General features: G+C 43.9%; 1 protein-coding gene across 3 annotated transcripts in view; it reads right to left on the bottom strand.

Annotated features, from left to right (window-relative positions):
- Nucleotides 1-19,756, bottom strand: part of VEPH1 (ventricular zone expressed PH domain containing 1) — a 208,360-nt gene that overhangs the window by 93,249 nt on the left and 95,355 nt on the right. For all 3 annotated transcript variants that reach the window (XM_059686883.1, XM_059686885.1, XM_059686884.1), the window contains exons 8-9: nt 3,204-3,413; nt 2,226-2,620 (exon numbers count right to left, since the gene is read on the bottom strand). In XM_059686883.1, the coding sequence (XP_059542866.1) occupies nt 2,226-2,620; nt 3,204-3,413 (605 nt within the window). The remainder of the gene's footprint in view (nt 1-2,225; nt 2,621-3,203; nt 3,414-19,756) is intronic.

Consider the following 19,756-nt stretch of genomic DNA (forward strand, 5'->3'; position numbering starts at 1 on the left):
ATTCCTAAGTGTCAGCTTAAAAATATACATACTCAGTTTTAGGTCATTCCTGATAGGAAACATCAAAAGAAAATTATTTATTTATTTATTTATTTTAGTAAAGATGATGGATTCATTCAACATTTTGGAGAAAAAAACAAAAAACCACCCAGTCACCTAGTTAACTCTCAAACACCCAAAATAATTTAAGGTAATAAGAAATACCACATGTTTTTGAGAACTAGATGCTTGAAGTAACTCTGCAGGACTTCACCATGTAGCATACCTTGAATGCTTTAAGCTAAACTTAAAGCAAGAAACCCCCAAAACAGAAACTATTCTTATAGATGGAAATGTGGCTAACTTTCTATTTGCTACAGACTTCCTCTGCCAAACTGGGAAATTCATTTAACCTCTCTTATATCAAATTCTTCAACTTGTGCATAAATGCATAGATTACTAGTGAAATGAGCAATTGTAAAGAGTTTGTATTAGTTGAGTTTGATTGATTTTAGTTATTCCCAAGCCCTGGTATACTTCATTATCCAAAAGTTATATTGAATATGAGCAATATCACTTTTATTTTCAACATTTAAAAAAAGTTTTAAGAAGGTTAATCAGTAAATGAATGTAAACACCTTTGAAAATGTCAGATTCTAGACAGACATGTTAAACAATAATATCCATTATTCCCAAGCCCTAAAACCCACTAAGCCCCTTGCATTCATTAGTGTGGGAATATCTTCTTCCCTCTGATTTGGAGTGAGAGACGGGATAGAAAGTAGAGTAGGAAAACCCCTTCTAGTTCCTAAACCTGGAAGGGGAGGATGGTCAGTAGGTGAGTGACTATGAATTGGAGTCACCATCCTTCAGCTGTACTTCTTTCTGGAAGATGGGCTGCCTGGCTTTTTCAGTGAGGGCTGTAGCCTGTGAAAAGATGTCATGTCCAAGGAGAGGGCTAAGACTTCCATCTGAACCATCTGAATCTCAAGGGAAGAACATGCCTGCTGCCTAAGCATGGCTGTGGGAAAGACCTAATTGCCCTGGCAGTGCCTTGGAGCCATCCAAACCAGACCAGAGGGTGAGCCTGCCTTGGCACTCTGTCATTTTTTAAAAATATTTTTTTTATTGATTTCAGAGAGGAAGGGAGAGAGAGAGAGAGAGAGAGAGAGAGAGAGAGAGAGAGGAGAGAGAAATATCAATGATGAGAAAGAATCATTGATAGGTTGCCTTCTGCATGCCCCACACTGTGGATGAAGCCTGCAACCCAGGGATGTGCCCTGAATGGGAATCGAACCATGACCTCCTAGTTAATACGTCATATCTCAACCACTGAGCCACACCAGCTGGGCAACTCTGCCATTTTTAATACCTGTGTCTCAAATCCATCATCTTTCCCAGAGACAGGACATGTGAGGAGGCACCAGAAAATTGGGTTCTCAAGATAAACAATATTTTTAAAAATTGAAATGAATACAACAACGATGAACAAAATATCAAAAGCTATAAATAAAGATGTGATCCGCATTACTACTTACCTCATCTCCAACATGGCTGGCAAGACATTGCTGCTGATGCTATTGTTACTTCAAATTTTACTGATTTTTTTGGGCACCTCCTTGAAATGTGCACCCCAGAGAAGTCTCAACCCCTGACATTCTTTTCTCACCTTGGCCTCTGTTTTCTGACCAGCTCACACTCTCACTGGTTCCTGGCCTACACTGCCTCCTGACCATGGCTGTGCTCTTTTCCATCTCTACTCTAATCTCCAAGAGGCGAGGAGTTGTGTCTCTTTGGGTCAAAGGTGAATCTCAGCACCTAGCATATAGTAGCTGCTTCATAAATTCTTGTTGAATGAATGGAAGAAAAATCGATTGGAGTCCAGTGCTGTGTATAGTTTCCTTGCACAATTATGTGGATGGAAAAATGCCTGTGGCTGGACCCCTACCATAGAGCCTGTTTTGGGGGCCACAGACCCCTTTCTAGGTTTTTCTTGATTGCTAGGGACAAGGAACCAGAAACAATATATCCTGAGTTTCAAACAAATCAGATGAAGTAGATTCAAATGAGAATTAGAAAGATGATTGACCTTATTGGGGGCAAAAGTAATTAAAATAATGTAGTGGCACTTCAAAATGATCTATTTTTCAAAAGGACCAGAAAATGCAATTTCTGTCATTTTGAGCCTTTTTTCCCCCCCAATGATGTCTTAAATTTTTCAACGTTGGGGAGTTTGGAGATCTTACCTTCAATGGTACACTGGTCAGGGACTGGAATCTTCTTTCCGATTTCTATGGCGTATGCTTTCACTTTACTGAGGTTCTTCTTTAAGTGCAAGTAGAGCTTATCTTGGTATTCTACAGGACTTACAGTCGTCTCTGGAGTTTCTTCCTGATAGTTTTTTTTTACTGTTTCTGGCAGATTCTCTGATTCTATATGTATAATGCTTGGGTGTGAAACTGAAGAATTTCCCAGCTGTGATCCATCAGTGTCGGCCTTAAAGGGTGACTTATTTCCTTGGCTAAGTGAGTCTATTTCTGAAAGGGAGATGCTGGCTGGTATATCTCCTCTCTCAACAACTTCCCCATCATCTGAACTCATGCCCTTTGTTAGCACAGTGTGCAAAGCCAGACTCTTTGACCTACAATACAAACAAAGGGAAGGCCGAGACAGTAAAGAGTGACCATTCACTGACAAGGAAAAGAAAGAATAACAACGCTGGGACAAAAGTTATTTCCTCTAGAGTGTGAAACGGAAAATCAGTGCTATTAACAGATTTGATAAAACATAGACCACCAAGTTATGTAATTAGCCAGTCCTTTAAAGATTTAGATCACCTGCCCGTAGATTTAAAAATCAATTTTGTGGCAAAACTGGCTAGAACATGATGGACTTATATATTTATATTGTTTTTTTTCTACTTCTGCTTCAGCTTTTTCATCAGAAATTGAGAAGCTTTTGAAAGTCATTCTCCATATCTATAGAATTTAAAAAGTGTTTTAAAAAATAAGCCATGTGTATTCTCATTTTTTTTTCCAAAATGAGCTTCTTTGGATAATTAAAGCATTGTGAAGGAAGTTTCATTCATGAAAGGGTGGAACTTTGGGTGACTATAAGTAAAAGATACTTAAAAAACAACCCATAACAGTGTGATAATAAAACCAATAGCCAACATGAATTACATATTTGGAAAAAAAAAAAACACAGCCAAGCAAAATTTATACCTGTTAAATCTAATGTCTTTTCTTTCTTCCTTGCAAACTTGGCCCAAACTATATCTTCTGATAGATCCAGGGGTATTGATCTCAGCATTTATTTTGTCTTCAAAAGCCTGTATTTTAACATGGAGCTTTTTTTGATCTTCATTTTCAGCTGCGGTGAGCTTGGTTCCTTCTAGCTTCTCAGGGAATTCAATTTCAGTGCTGATTTTTCTCCTAAAGGAATAAAGATGATTGCATTAGATACTAGTCATATATCCCCTTCAGAACAGCATTGCTCTCTAACTGCTTTTAATTCAGAACTGAAAACTTTACCTGATGCATTTTTTCTTAAAAATATATTTTTATTGATTTCAGAGAGGAAGGGAGGAGAGGGATAGAAACATCAACGATGAAAGAGAACCATTGATTGGTTGCCTCCTGCACACCCCACACTAGGGATTGAGCCCACAACCCCGGCATGTGCCCTGAACGGGAATCAAACAGTAACGTCCTGGTTAATAGGTCAATGTTCAAACACTGAGCCACACCAGCCAGGCTGATAAATTTTTATTAGTCATTTAATAAATGTTTTATTGAGTAACATCTATGAACAAAGGTTTTTGAAATTGTCTCTATAGCCTATTCTGCCAGAAGTTTAGAAACATTGATGTTTATGTTAATTTTGTATTAGAAATACTTTGAAGGATTCAGAGAATACAAAGCAGTTTTTATGGTCATCTAAATATTCCTACTTAGCTCTTCAAAAGCATGGCTTTTATACAAAATTCATGCCAGGTATTTTCTAGAAAATTTACGTGTGCTGATCTGTTTGTACTGAAGCTGATAGAATAAGAACATTTCAAGGGGGGGGGGGGTGGATCATCATTTGCTAATTGTATGGAAATCAGTGTGATTCTCTCATCTTACAAAGCAGGGAACATCTTTTTGAATTTCAATATGTTGTATAAAAGAGGTTTTCCATGAATGATATTAGTAGTTCCAAATATCTTTTACATAACACCCCATGGGTCATTCCAATTACCTCCTTTAAGGCAGGGGCTATTTGGGGAATAATTTTGGAACCCCTCTAAGGGCAAACACAGTGCCCTAAGTAGAGTATGAGCTATAGATAAGCTGCAGAAACACTAGTAGCTTGCCGGTGCTCACTAAGGTGCTGAATGATTACAGAAGTGAGCCTGCCTTTATCTTCCCTAACCTGCCTTCTAATATGAGCCCACCTAGAGTTATTTTAATTTAACAATCACTATCAATCATATCACGTGGGGTTAGTATTAATTCCTTTCTTATAAACACAAGGGTTAATAATACCTAGAAGTCTACTCATCAAGACGGCTTGATGACTCTGTTGCTTTTTCTTGTGTGTATTTATTTACTTGGCTCTCTTAGCATTTTTCCTAGAAGTTGAGGAAAGGGCTTCAAACTTACAGAAACATTCTGGTTTTTGCAAACATATGACTGTTTTCCCCTAAGGGCCAAAGTGAACCTGGCAGAGTACTTAGGTGAGGGTGAGAAAGTATATTTTTTAAATGGCATTGCTTTTTTAAAGGAAACCCAAGACAAACAAGCTGGAGATAGTTGTTGTTTTTTTCAGTTATGTTCTACCCATTCCTGGGCCATGTCTCTGGTGAGCACTGGGAAGGTTGGCTGGCAGGGTTGGATTCTGCAGCTCCTGTGGCTGGATGAGAGGGATCCTGCCTTGAGAGAAAGTTTATAGTTTGGGGCCCTCAGTGGTTGGAATCCCCCTGTTAGTCCAGCCAGTGACAGAAGTTCATGGTGCAAGCTGGGAAGGACAGCGGATCACCCCTTAGGTAACCAGGACATTGTTTCTTGCCTAGTAAGCTATTGCTGGGAAAATTTGAATTATGCATTTTTTAATATAATTTTTATAGGCTTCCTCTTTTTTTTTCATACATAATGAAAAATGTATGATCCAAAGTCATGTATGACTGAAACATACATGAGTCAAATGGGAATAAAGGCTCATCATGAACATGTTTCCCTTTCTGACACATGTATGATACTGGCTGCCCACAAATAGATGGGAGACTCTGACGTCGCCTATCCAGAAGTGGTTTCATTTCCTGTTACAAATGAAGTCAAGACAGTGTAATTCATTGGATGCTATTTTACAAACCATGACGATTACCAAGGTTAATGTTAAAAGATCCAATAAACCCTCTTCAGATGAGAAATTTTTTTGGGGGTGGTATTTTTCTACCATTTCTCTGGTTCCAAGAAATGTATTTCAGAAATTTCTATAGCTGGGATTATTAAAACTTAAAAATTTGTAAAGCACAAGTACACCTCAATATGCATATATCAGATATTGAGCATTATATACATGTTTAATTCTCAAAATATGTGAGTTCTTAAAGAAATAATTTCTCATACATTTACTAGTTTTTTTCTTTGTACATAGTAGCTTTTATGGGGGGTTGTTTTGTTGGGTTTGGCCAATGGAAAGCACCAGCAGGATATTAGATGGAAGAAGATGGGTCAGGACCACTAGTCTCCTGGCTTCCTTCTACCAAGGCACAGGTTCCCCTACTGAGGCCAGAGCTCCTGTTGAAAAGCTTGTAGGAGAATGTAATATCCCCCCCCCCCCCGCGCCTCTCTCTCTCTCTCTCTCTCTCTCTCTCTCTCTCACACACACACACACACACACACACACACACACACACACACACACAACCTCCGGTTCCAGTGGCTGTGAATGGTCCCAGTGATAGTGATTGTACCTATGGCGGTTGCAGTCAGGGCAGGCCTGAAGTCAGAGGCCTCTACTGTTTCTTTCCAGATGGGTAGGGAGGAAGGTTTTAGACTCCAGTTCCTCTTCCTTGCCATCTTCTTCCCAAGCCTCCTTGGCCCCGTAGAAGCAAGCGGTGTGGACCCTCTGCCTGAAGACAGCTCCTCCAGCACTAGTCAGGGCCAAGAGCTGAACTGGGGCCGGCAGCCATGCCTAGGAGCTGGGGCCCCGATATCCAGGCAACCTCTGGCCTCAAGGTGGCTTAGTCTCCTCCCAGCTAAAAGGGGCCACTGTTTCACCTGTGTGTCACTGCAGTGCCTGTGCTAGAGGTAGGAGGTGAGGCCTTCGGAGCCCTGGCCAGCTCTCCTCCCTGCTGAGCAACTCTGCTGCTCTCTCCCTGGCCCTTCTCTTATTCTAATTGATCTGCCCTCCCCTAAATAAATTCTCTTCTTGTTCCTGTGGGGCTGCAGGAAAAAAGCAGCATTGCCCCCCAACCACCAAACATCAAATTTCACATGGTTATAGTAAATCGTCCTAGATAATTTTATTGGATCAGTTTCTGATTTTTAAAAAATAAAATTTTCTTACTTATGGAGATCTTTCTTTTATTCATTGTACTCTTTATATCCATTTTCCCATCTATGAAAGGGGGTCCATACTTTACTTAACTCATAGGGTTGTTGGGAAGATGAAATGACAGAACCAGGGTGAAGTGCTGCTCCTAGCACATAACAGGCAGTCAATAGATGTTAGGTTACCCAGTGGTCGGCAAACTGCGGCTCAGGAGCCACATGCAGCTCTTTGGCCCTTTGAGTGTGGCTCTTCCACAAAATACCGACTTCTGCACATGGGCCACAAAGTTTCAATCGCACTGTACGTGCGCTCCCGCACGTGGTATTTTGTGGAAGAGCCACACTCAAGGGACCAAAGAGCCTCATGTGGCTTGCGAGCCGCAGTTTGCCGATCACTGGGTTATACTATTATAATTAACTAGGGGCCCGGTGCACGAAATTCGTGCACTGCGTCTGTGGGGGGGGGAGGGCAGGGGGGAGTGTCCCTCAGCCCAGCCTGCCCCCTCTCACATACTGGGAAGCCCTCAGGCGTTGACCCCCATCACCCTCCAATCGCAGGATCGGCCCCTTGCCCAGGCCTGACGCCTCTGGCCTAGGCATCCGGCCCGGGCAGCGGGGACCTGCAGTGGCAGCGGGGGGTGCAGCGATCGCGCAGGCTCCGCCCCTGCCCCTGCAGGAAGCCTCTGGCTGAGGCGTCTGGCCCGGGCAGCGGGGACCCACAGCTGCAGCGGCCCCGTGATCGTGGGCTTCGCTTTAGGCCCAGGCAAGGGACCCCTAGCTCCCGGGACTGCCAGCTTCGACCGTGTCCAGCTCCCATCGCTGGCTCCACCCCTACTTCCTGCTATCACTGGCCAGGGCGGAAAAGGCACCTGATTCTCTGATCATGGCTGGGGGGCAGGGCAAAGGCGGCCCCAGGGCCGCCTTTGCCCTGCCCCCCAGCTCTTAGCTCCCCCCTGGGTTTCCAATCACTGTCAGTGGCAGGGGGCTTCTTCCTGCTTTCCCTTTCGCCTCCCTGCATTGTGCCTACATATGCAAATTAACCGCCATCTTGTTGGCAGTTAACTGCCAATCTTAGTTGGCAGTTAACTGCCAATCTTAGTTGGCAGTTAATTTGCATATAGCCCTGATTAGCCAATGAAAAGGGTATCGTCGTACGCCAATTACCATTTTTCTCTTTTATTAGGATTGTTTTTATTACTGTAGTTCCCTTGGAATTTAATCTGCCCTGCCTATAGCTTGTGTTAATGTATAAAGAAAATATCAGTGGCTGAAACATAGGCTGGTCAATATTCCATATCTCAGAGGAAAGTGATGTCCCTGGAGAATGCCATGGCATCGGACTTTAGGAGAGGACGGTCCTACAGCTTCTTTTCCCTGCCCTGTCTCTAGGTACCACATGTTGGTGAGTAGGCACTATGGCTTGAGTGAGTTAGAGGGCTCTCAGCTGGGAGCATGACTTCTATCTCCCGCAGATTTCCCTCCGAGGGGACTTGGGGCAGGAGAGACCTTGTGAGTTATCCCTGGATGTCCACCAACACCAAGAGGGGCAGGGCAGGTGTCCTGGGGTAGGTTTGCAGGTAAAATACAAGGATACCCTGCCAAATTTGAATTTCAGCTAAACAACAAAATTTTTTGAAATTTTTTAGTATGTCCCTAATGGGATATACTAAAAATGTATTATATTATACTAAAACGATTATACTTCTACTAAAAATTATTTGTTCTTTAATATTAAACTGGATGTCTTCTATTTTCTATTTGTTAAATCTGGCACCCGTGATCCTGGTAAACCCCTGCTGCTTGGTGGGCAGGGACCTGTACTGCTCGTTTTTGTTCCCCTGTGCTTGGCACACACAGGTACCTGAATAAATGAGGTGAGGCCACCTTGATTTCTGAATCCAGCTTGCTCCCCCCAACCTCCTGAGTTCTGCCAGATGCTCATGAGGCATTGGCAACTTTTCATGGTCCACAGGGGCTGATGCCATTTGATAAATATCAAATGTGGAGGGAAGCAAGGAGCAAGAATAGGAGTGAAAAGAGAGATTTGCAAAGGGCCAGATACTAAGAATGAACAAGCAACTCTAAAATGTCTGGGCCAGCAAAGGGCCGTGACCTCTAGATATGAAGCTGATGAGTAGAATTTTCACCACAAAGACTTTCTGCTATATGCAACCTTTATTGTCATCATGATGTGGAAATTTGTATAACATAGGAGTCAAGGGACTGGGGTGGCAATAAAGAGTCACCAAGGCAACCAAAATTGCAAGATTGACCAAAGAGAACTTTCCATCACTGGCCATCCATCATTCCACCTGGCTTGTCACAGTTTTCCTAGCAGGGAATTAGGGCAAGTTATGATTCCAATAGATTGGTCAGGAAATGGTAGATAAAAGATTGAGTTTATAATAAACATTCATGGCTTCTTTGGTTCCTTTCTTGGTTTTCTTTCTTTCTTTCTTTTTAATTTTAATATGTTTTTATTGATTTTAGAGAAAAAGAAAGGAAGAGGGAGAGAGAAACATTGATGTGAGAGGGAAACATGGATGTGGGAGAGAAACATCCATTGGCAGCCTCCCCCATGCACCCTGACCAGGGATCAAACCCACAATCCAGGCATGAGCCCTGAATGGGAATCAAACCAGCGACCTTTCAGTGTACATGACGACGCTCAGCCAGCTGAGCTACACTAGCCTGGGTTCCTCTTGGCTTTTAAATTTAAAAAGATTGGAGAGAATTTGTTAAAAAACAAAGACCCTTTCCAGAGATAAAGCCTGCACCCCTTCTAGAACAAAGAAACACATTCCAAATGTAAAAGAACTGGGGGAGCCATGGGACCTCTAGATATGAGGCTGATGAGTAAAATTCTCACCACAAAGACTTTCTGTTATACACAATCTTTATTGTCTTCTGTTTGGAGGTGGGGGCCAGTGGGCTGGGTTGTTATTTCTTTTCCATTTGTCACTTTTAACTCCAGAGGTAATTTTACAGAAATCTTTGTCAGAGTTCTATAATCCCCTAAATATTAACTTGGCTTTAACTCAACACGCCACATTACAAGAGGCTCAGATGATTTCCAGTCTGAATGATTTCTGGTCTCTGTTGCCAAAATAAAGTTTAAAAAAATACCTCTAGGGATGCCCAGGGGAGGCCTAATTACCTCCCTCTGTGGGAGGGGACTCCCCTTGGAAACAAATTGGCCCCTGGGCAGCTTTCTGCTCTCACTATGCTGGGAGATGAGACTACAAAGCTGGCAGGCGTGGGGAGATTGGCAGCCTGTCTTCCTGGCTCCTTAAATCAAAGGAAAATCATATTAGTAAATGTTTGAAGAGCTTGGCTTACGGTCCCTTGTCCAGGATGTGTACTCTTGCACACTTAAGCTTGTTAGAGGAGAAGGAGGAGAACATAATGGATAAAAACCACACGAGAGCCCTAAATTCTTGGGATGCTATACTCCTTACTCTTCAGCAATTTCTTGGGTCATCGGTCATCATAAGAATGACAGAGACAGACCCCCATCTGTTTGGGGGCTGCAGTGAGTAACGCTGCTGGACCACTACCCTATAGTTGAATACTAAGGGAAAGGATGATGATAAGTCTAGTTCTTGGTACTCTGTTCTGCCTTGGACCTGCTCATGGTTAAGAGCAGAGATCAGCAGGAGCCCAGTGATATGGGGACCAGAATGTGGTCATGCCACTGGGAGAACTCTGCTCAAATGAAATGGCTAGGGTCTATTTCATTCACACAAGATTTTAAAAAAATATATTTTTATTGATTTCAGAGAGGAAGGGAGAGGGAAAAAGAGATAGAAACATCAATGATGAGAGAGAATCATTGATTGGCTGCTTCCTGCACTCCCCACACTGGGGATTGAGCCTGCAACCTGGGCATGTGTCCCAACTGGGAATCGAACCATAACCTCTCGGTCCACAGGTCAATGCTCAACCACTGAGCAACACTGGCCAGGCCACACAAGATTTTAAAGAGATTTCAAAAGGAGGAGATTGTGAGGAAATGAACCAAATCTGGCATTACAAGGAAAAGACCTGGGCTCATGACTCCAGTATCCTGTTTATCAGGGATGTGGCAAGTCTTTTTATGACTCCATGTGTCATTATTGTCATTTAAAATGGGACTCTGACACTGCATCACCAGATTGCTGGGAGCGTTATGTAAGATAATGGATTTGACTATGTAGCCCATACAGAATGGGCATGAAAAAGTCAAATGGTAAACCCCGGGTGGCTGCTGCCCGGTGTGGGTGTGGATGGCTGACTCTAAAAGACTGCAGCTTGTACCTGAGAAACGAAGCCTGGAAGATGAGCTGCTTCTACTCAAAGCCAGGGAGGACTATGTGGTCCCACCTACCACTGCAGCGTCCCAGGGAGGGCGGTCCTCCCTGCTGGGTGAGCATACAAGAACGGGGATGTGGAAATAGTTGATTTAAAAATTTTTGTACTTCATGTATGAATTTTGAGCGATTACGAACATAAAGAGAGGAAATGACCACTCAGATGCAGCTGCTCAGTGATTTGCTCACTTTTCATTCAACCAACATGATGGAGAATAAGATATGGAAAAAGAATGAACAAAAAGCCCAGCCGGTGTGGCTCAGTGGTTGAGCATCAATCCATGAACCAAGAGGTCAGTGGCTTTGATTCCTGGTCAGGGTACATGCCCAGGTTGTGGCTCAATCCCCAGTATGTGGTGTGCAGGAGGCAGCTGATCGATGATCTTTTTTCCTCATTGATGTTTCTATCTCTCTAACCCTCGCCCTTCCTCTCTCCAAAAATCAATAAAAGCATATTTTAAACAACAAGCAAAAAGTGCCAAGCCCCTGCCCTTGCTACTCAAATGGAGGCACTGGACATCAGCATCTCCTCGGAGGTTGTTGGAGATGTGGGGCTCTGCCCCAGACCTATCAAATCAGAATCCCCAGGAGCAGGTGCAGGTTTGAGAAACACTGGCCCAGACCATGAGAAAACAGAATCTTAAGCAGACCAGGGCAGAGGCATTTTCCCTTGACCAAGCAAGGCAGCTAACTGAGGGTTTCTTTCACTCACCCTGCAGGGAGGTGAGACTGAAAACAGTGCGTGTGCAGTGTTTGGAGCTGGTGCATGGTAAACTATATGCAGTTCCCATTCCATAGTTTTGTAATCTGCAAGACGTTTAGGTCTTTTGTTTTTTGGTTAATCCTCATATTTTTTCCATTGATTTTTTTATAAGAGAACGTGGAAGGAGGGAGCGAGACAGAGAGAGAGAAACATCGATGTGAGAGAGACACATTGATTGGTTGCCTCCTGCACATGCTCTGACTTGGGCCAGGGATGGAACCTATAGTTGAGGTATGTGCCCTTGACCAGAATTGAATCTTCAACCCTTCAGTCCATGGGCTGATGCTCTATCCACTGAGCCAAACCGGCTAGGGCAAGACATTCAGGTCCTTATCGATTTTGAGGTAAAGGAACCTTGTCAGTTTTTGCCACTGATAAATACTGTTCAGATGTCCCCCGGGTCTTTTTTTTTTAACATATTTTTTATAGATTAAGATATTACATATGTGTCCTTGTCCCCACGTTACCCTCTACCTCCCCCCCCCCCCCGCTCATGCCCTCACGTCCCCGTTGTCCGTGTCCATTGGTTAAGACTATATGCTTGCATATAAGTCCTTTGGTTGATCTTTCCCCCTTACCCCTACCCTCCCCTACCTTCCCTCCAAGGCCCGACAGTCCAATCAATGCCTCTCCGTCTCTGGATCAGTCCTTGTTCATCAGTTTATGTTGTTCATTATATTCCACAAATGAGTGAGATCCTGTGGTATTTATCTGCTTTCCAGTTCCACCCATGCTGTGGCAAATGGTAAGAGTCCCTTTTTCTTCTACCTCTTCTTAAAGAATACCTTTCAGCATTTCATATAATGCTGGTTTGGTGGTGATGAACTCCTTTAGCTTTTTCTTATCTGTGAAGCTCTTTATCTGACCTTCTATTCTGAATGATAGCTTTGCTGAATAAAGTAATCTTGGTTGCAGGTTCTTGCTATTCATCACTTTGAATATTTCTTGCCACTCTCTTCTGGCCTGCATGGTTTCTGTTGAGAAATCAGCTGACAGTCGTATGGGTACTCCCTTGTAGGTAACTGACTGTCTTTCTCTTGCTGCTTTTAAGATTCTCTCTTTATCTTTTGCTCTTGGCATTTTAATTATGATGTGTCTTGGTGTGGTCCTCTTTGGATTCCTTTTGTTTGGGGTTCTCTGCGCTTCCTGGACTTGTAAGTCTATTTCTTTCACCAGGTAGGGGAAGTTTTCTGTCATTATTTCTTCAAAAAGGTTTTCAATATCTTGCCCTCTCTCTCCTTCTGGTACCCCTATAATTCTGATGTTGGTACGCTTGAAGTTGTCCCAGAGGCTCTTTACACTATCTTCATATTTTTGGAATCTCTTTTCTTTTTTCTTTTTCGGTTGGGTATTTTTTGTTTCTTTGTATTTCAAATCTTTGACTTGATTCTTGGGATCCTCTTGTCTGCTGTTGGATCTCTGTAAATTATTCTTTATTTCAGTCAGTGTATGCTTAATTTCTAGTTGGTCCTTTTTCATGTCCTCCAGGGTCTCACTATACTTATTGAGGGATTCATTAAATTTATCGGCGGTTTCCATAAAATTCTTGAAAAACCTTATAAACGTGGTTTTGAACTCTATATCCAGTCGTTTGTTTTCCTCCATTTCTGCCATTTGTGACCTGTTTCTTTGTCTCCGCATTTTGGCTGCTTCCCTGTGTTGATAGAGTGGCGCGCAGGGCCCAGTGGCTCAGCCTCCCCAGTTACCTGAGGTGGACACTCTTGGTGCACCCCCTTGTGGGCTTTGTGCACAGTCTTGTTGTAGTTATGCCTTGGTTGTTGTAGAATCGCTGGGAGGAATTGACCTCCAGGCCAATTGGCTGTGAGAATCAGCTGGGTCTGAAGTGGGAGAACTTCTGTGCTGAAGACACCCTTCTGGGGCAAGACTTGCTTCAGTGGGGCTTTGGTGCTCACTGAGTCTGCTCCCTGAGTGTGTCCCTTATGGATCTGGGGAGTTGCAATCTGGATGGTCCCCCTCTGACCACTGGGTACAGTGGCTCCTGGATCTAAGGAGGTGCTAATTCAGCCTCTGCCTGAGGCCACACAGCAGGAGCCACGAAGAGGCTCAGCTGTGAAGCAATGCAAGCCACTGCGGGGCCTTGGGCCTTCTCTTGGAAGTTCCGGGTCTGCCTGGCTCGGCTGCAGTTAGGTACATTCACATGCAAAAGCCTCTGCCACAGCCTGGGTGGGGCGGGGTCTCAGGGAATCAAAGGGCGGAGCAAGCAGCTACGGCTGATTCTCCGCCCAGCCCTAAGGAGTCGCGCGTCTCAGTGACCCGACAATTGCTGCAAGCACCTCTGAGGGAAAGCCGCCCTCAAGTTCGCCCGCTGCCCGATAGTCCAGCTTCTCCCCGTATGAGTCCTGGGTCCCCAGAGACTTCCCGGAACCGGAGTTCAGAGCAGTCGGGAGCTTGTGACTCCCTTTGGATTCAAAAAGACAGCCGCGTCCTCAGGTGCCACCCCCTTTGCGCGCGCGAGCCGCCGTACCTCTGCACTTCACCTCCGCAGCTCCTCTGGCTCTCAGTGTGCTTTTCTTTCCTTCTAGTTGTAGAATTTACACTCAGCCAGCCTTCCTGTTGTTCTGGATGATGTCCACTCTGTCCTTTTGTGGTATTTTTCAATTGTTGTGGGAGGTAGCAATTTCCCGGTGTTTATCTGTGCTGCCATCTTAGTTTCTCCCCCCCCCCCCGGGTCTTTAGTGGGGACCCCTGAGACTAGAATGGGCGACTGCATGAGCAGCAGCCTGAACAGAAGGCTCCTGGATCCTAATGAATGGCCATCTGGAGGTGGCACAAGTCACAAAAGCACTTGTAAGCTGTAAAGGCGTGTAAATGGGAAGTGGTAATGTCATGAGCGCACTTTGAATCAGGAGTGAGAACTGTAAAAACAACACACTCCTCTTTTTCCAGCCTAACTTTACCATCTGGGAACATGAGCAGGTGACAGGGTCTGGCAGTGGGGATGAAGGAGGGGGTATCCGCCATGGAGAGAACAAAAGTTAACACATGTCACTCTCCAGCTTTTGAAGCTGGAAGAGCAGGAAGATGGTGAACTTTTCCTTTTTGCTATATCCTTTCATAGTCTCCACTCCAAACATGATATCCTATGCTATTTTTAATGGAGAAATACAGTTAAACTCAGAAATGGAGAAATAGAGTTAGTCAAACTCACTGATAAATGAGCTGGGGCTAGAACTCTACACATAACCCTGTGTATGGGGACAATTCCTACTACACCTAGAATTCAGCTTTTACCTACAACAAAATCTAGCTGACAGCCTTCAGAGTCCCAGCTAATACAAAGTCCACCTTTTACCCGATAAACATGAACACCATTAAGAACTGTTTCTCCTCAGCTGAGCTAGTCCACAATAGCTGTATCTAAATCATGGCTGACATGTGTATTCATTACTTTTCATTTATTAAATCTCTTTTGTTAGGTCCCAAAGGAAAGTTTGGGGAGTAAAATATTAGTTATTAAAGATAGTTCTGAGATTTGTCCAGACTCAGCTGTGTCAAGCATCTAATGCAATGCTTCTCAAACCACCTTTAAAAAAATTTTTTCATGTCACATATGAATATTTTTGTAAAATACAGTAAAAATAAATTGCCAGAGAAATAAAATGGGTAAAATAAAGACATACAGGGTATAAGCTCACTGTTCATGCACTTGGGTGTTGCAGCAATGTCAAATTGCTACAAAAGTTCCAAACCAGTGGTTCCCAACCTTTTTTTTGGCCATGCCCCCTCTAAGCATCTCTAAAATCCTGATGCCTTCCCCTCCCCCATTTCATATAATTCTTATTATTCAAAAGTGAACTCCTATTCACGTGGAGTTAACTCCATTAACGTGGTATAAACAGGCTCCTAAAAAACATGGCATTCACGAAAGAGAAAAATAAAAGATCGAAAGGACAGTTGAAGTACTGAGGAAGAAATCACTAAGAAATTGTTAAAAAATAAAAATAATCTGAAGTGATATGAAAAAATAGCAAATAACATTTGGAAACATATAATAAAGAACTGAAATGCATAAATATGTCACAATATATATTTATATACTGTATATGAGGCTCCTAGAACCATAAGAAATGCCCAAAATTCACTGTTAATAACTCACTCTCGAATTGCCCCCCTTAAAAACCAAATTGCCCCCCTGTGGAGCGTGTGCCCCACGTTGGGAACCACTGTTCTAAACTCTTATTTTCAGTCTCTGTAATAACCTTGGTGCGGGCTGGTCAGGAACAGTTTGCAGCTGTAGCTCACGAGCTGTGCTTTGAGTAGCTGTGGTCTAATGGACATGCTAAGTGAGATCACCTACTCTAATGCCCACCTGGAACAGAGTACTGATGCTGTTAATGTTTACTGAGGGCTTCCTCGGCACAAGGCACTCTGTTCTAGTCGGCTGCATGTATTACTTCTCCCATGATCCAGTGGGGCAGATGGAGAAGCTGACGGACAGAGATGTTGAGTAACATACTGAAGATCAGCTAGGAAACCCAGCATTAAACCCTGCCTCCAGAGCTCACTCACTTCACACCCTTCTCCCACTGCCTCTCAGTTGGTGTTTAGTTCAGATGGCATCTGAATCTACCCTAGGAATAAGTAATACTTATTATGGGATTGGTGATAGTACAGTAACCAACAAGAACTATTGTACCCTAGTATCTCTTAGTAACGTCCTATAGGAACAGTCACCAGAGCAGAATTGACATTTAATTATTGAGCAACCCTTCACAGTGATCTGAAACACGAATTTTGGCATCCCCTTTAACCAAAACTGAAAAGGTGCTCAAAACTCAGGAAATGTCATATACAACTAGCAACCTCCAGGTTCAATTATGATTGATACCAAAAAGGAGCATTTGGGGAACTAAAACAGCAAATAGCTAGGTCATGGGGTCAAGTAAGAACTGTTTTAGCCTCAGCTGTCACCCCTCCCACGGGACCGTAGGGGTCAAATCGCTCTCCCCTCTGCGCTCACTGTGCATTTTTTCCCTTGCCTCCAGGCTAAAGCTTTGGTGTTCCTGTCTCGTTTGTAATGGGAAACCGAGCCATGGAGCTTGATGAAAAGCTGTTTTCCTTTTTGGTGTATCTTGTATTTTGAACACTGCTGTGTTACAGGAAAGGGGCCTGCTTCCCCTGCAAAGCTGTAATTGTGCTGGCAAAGCGGCCTGCCCCCAGCCCCAGCCCTCTCTGTCCACACTCGCAGAGTCAGCCCTTCTGGGGCCTCACACTTCCTGGGCTTCCTTCACTGTCTCCAAAGCCGATAATGATGTCTCCCACCTACATCTCTTGCTGATAAACGAATTCCTGAAATTCCTTTACAGACCTTCACATCGCCATAAACGCTGCTTTAAGGAAGGACAAATGGTGGAGTAAATGAGCAACAGATGGAACATAAATGGTACCACATGTCAGACTTAACCTCTTCAGTGAGAAGAGGGGCAAAAACTCAAAGCCTCCCTTCCCTCTCTATGCAAGAAGCAGTAACAATAGCCACAGTTACTGCCACAAATGACTGTGATGGTGTTCCTTTTATACCAGTGACTAGCATAAGACCTCTCTTGCTTGGAAAGATATACTTATTTTTTATTAAAACCCTGGTTACTTTGGTGGGGTGAAATTACATTGAGCTTTCTCTAAGCAGGGGGCAATGCTGACCAGAACATCACATGTCTTTAATTATGGTCCTGAACCTCCTCATGTACATTCTGTGAGCCAACAGTTGCTCTCAAAGAATCAATTTCTCCTTGTATAAACATGCGTCGCTTAAAATGGTGGGAGTTCTTGTAAGCACTTTTTTTTTTTTTTTGGTTAATCCTCATCTGAGGATATTTTTCCATTGATTTTTAGAGAGAGTGGAAGAGAGAGGGAAAAACAGAGAGAAACATTAATGTGAGGGAAACACATCAACTGGTTGCCTCCTGACCTGGCCGGGGAGGAGCCTGCAACCACGATACGTGCCCTTGACCGGAATCGAACTTGGGACCCTTTGGTCCGCAGGCGGACGCTCTACCCACTTAGCCAAACCACCTAGGGCTTGTAAGCACTTTAAAAACTATTTCTTTACATTGAGCAAAGGTTCTGAATATTAGCTCTCACGTCTGGGGGACACTGGAGGGGCACAAGGAAAGGTATCTAACACTCAAGGCAGGACTGTGAGTGCGGACAAGTGGGTAAACTGTTTGAGCTGTAGTAGGTCAAGGACAGAAGGTCTCCCCGGGCAGGAGTGAGTGGGGAAGACGTCATGGGGAAGTGGTACCAAACTGGAGTCTTGGAGAAGGGCAGCCTTTGATGGGAAGAGAGGCACACAAAGGGCATTCTGGAAGGTAACGATAAAGGTTACTGAGGCACCACTTTTGGAAGGAAAAGGCAAAAATCACCCTTGACATTCCTTTAAGTTTCTTTGAATTATCCATGATATACTGTGAACACTGTAATTCTCATCCACACTAAAATTTGGGATCTGTTAGGTCGCCAAAGGAGGAACGAATGAGGCCAGAGTGGTGAGGGATTACGAATTTATTCAATCATCAGTACATCAGGTTACTGAGCCTGGATGGCTCCAGCCCCCAGTGACGGGAGTCAGCAGCTTTTAAAAGACTTTCGGCGGGCTTTTTTCTGGGTGGAGACTACTTTATGTGTACCCGGAGGGGGGATAATGAAATGTGGTCACCGCAAATGAAATGGGTTCTCAGCAAAGGGAATGTCCATAGTGAAATGACCTGGAAAGCCAGTTCCCGGGGGAGGGTTATCAATTCAATTGCTTGATCAAACCTAACAGGACCCATTCATTGGACTACATTGAAGAAAGAAATGAAGGAAAATTCCAAGAGCTGGTATCTGGGCATTTACACTATCGTGTTCTAACAACTGTCATGGACCTAGCAGGGCGTGGGAAACTGGGTAGAGAATTTTATTTTGTTCTTGCCTGTACTCAAGATTTATTTCATGTACCTCTGTAAAATCCTTGCATATATTTAAAGACTTCATTGCTGTGAGGATTAAACAATATAGCAACAAAAGACCCTAGCATAGAATCTCTGTGGTAATGATACCATTGTAATTGGTATCACAGAAATGGAGCAAAGGGAAGGCCAGACACTGTAGGCATGTCATTTGGGCAGCTTCACAAGGAAGCTGCAACTTTGCACTCCCCAGGGAACCATTGGCCTATTTCCTGCAAAACACTGGGGGGAAGGGATCCAACAAAGGGGAGATAGACTCATGCCCAGTAAAGTTGGGAAGGCACTTGCTTGTCAGTCAAACTGGGGAACAGAGATCATTGGCCAGAATGGGCGTGGCCTCTGCAAGCATGCAGAAAATTTGAGAACACTTAATCTACTTAACAGTGGGGTTCGCTCTCTTGGCTCTTGGTGACTCTTGACTCTCAGGGCTCTGTTGGTCCTGCTTCCAAGCATATGCCTGAATGGCCCTCAGCCATGCAGAAGGGACAAATGGACTGCTGTGGGAAACACAAGCTAAGCTAGCCTGATGCTGGACTGGACCCAGCTCCAATGGAATGGAAAGGAAGCACTGGACACTGGCTCTGTTTTAGCTCTACTGAAGCCCCAGCTACCTTTTTCTGTGCCTGGACTAAGGGAAACAGACCTTTGGAAACCCAGTGGTGTAATTTCACGGAAATAATGTTTTCATCATATCTCATTCTCCCTGCGTGAGTCTCAGAAAATTCCTTTTCTCAGGATATTGCAAGAAACCCACCCCCCATAAGCAACAGGGGGAGCTGAGGCCCTCTCCCCTCCATTAACAGTAAGAGCTAATCAAACCTATAGACACAGTATTCCTTGAAAAATTGTTGAGAACTTGGCTCCCGGCTCTCTGCAATCTCTATTGTGGGCTCAATACAGAGGCATCACGCTTAAGCTCCTGGGCAATGCCTTCAGGGACTGTATATGACCCAGGGTTAGGTTCATATGTGACTCCCAGGATGTCAAGATGGGAACTCTGGAATGACAGGTTGCAAAGGGTCTCAGAGTTTGAAAAGGGTCTTTGCAGGTCATGTTACTGGTCTATACATTAGGGCCATAGATTGACTCAAATTCCTAGCTCTCCCATGCCATCCATTTCTTCGATGTTCATTGCATGAAATTTAGGATAAACCAAAA

Source organism: Myotis daubentonii, chromosome 3 (genome assembly GCF_963259705.1).
Source record: "Myotis daubentonii chromosome 3, mMyoDau2.1, whole genome shotgun sequence".
NCBI lineage: Eukaryota > Metazoa > Chordata > Mammalia > Chiroptera > Vespertilionidae > Myotis > Myotis daubentonii.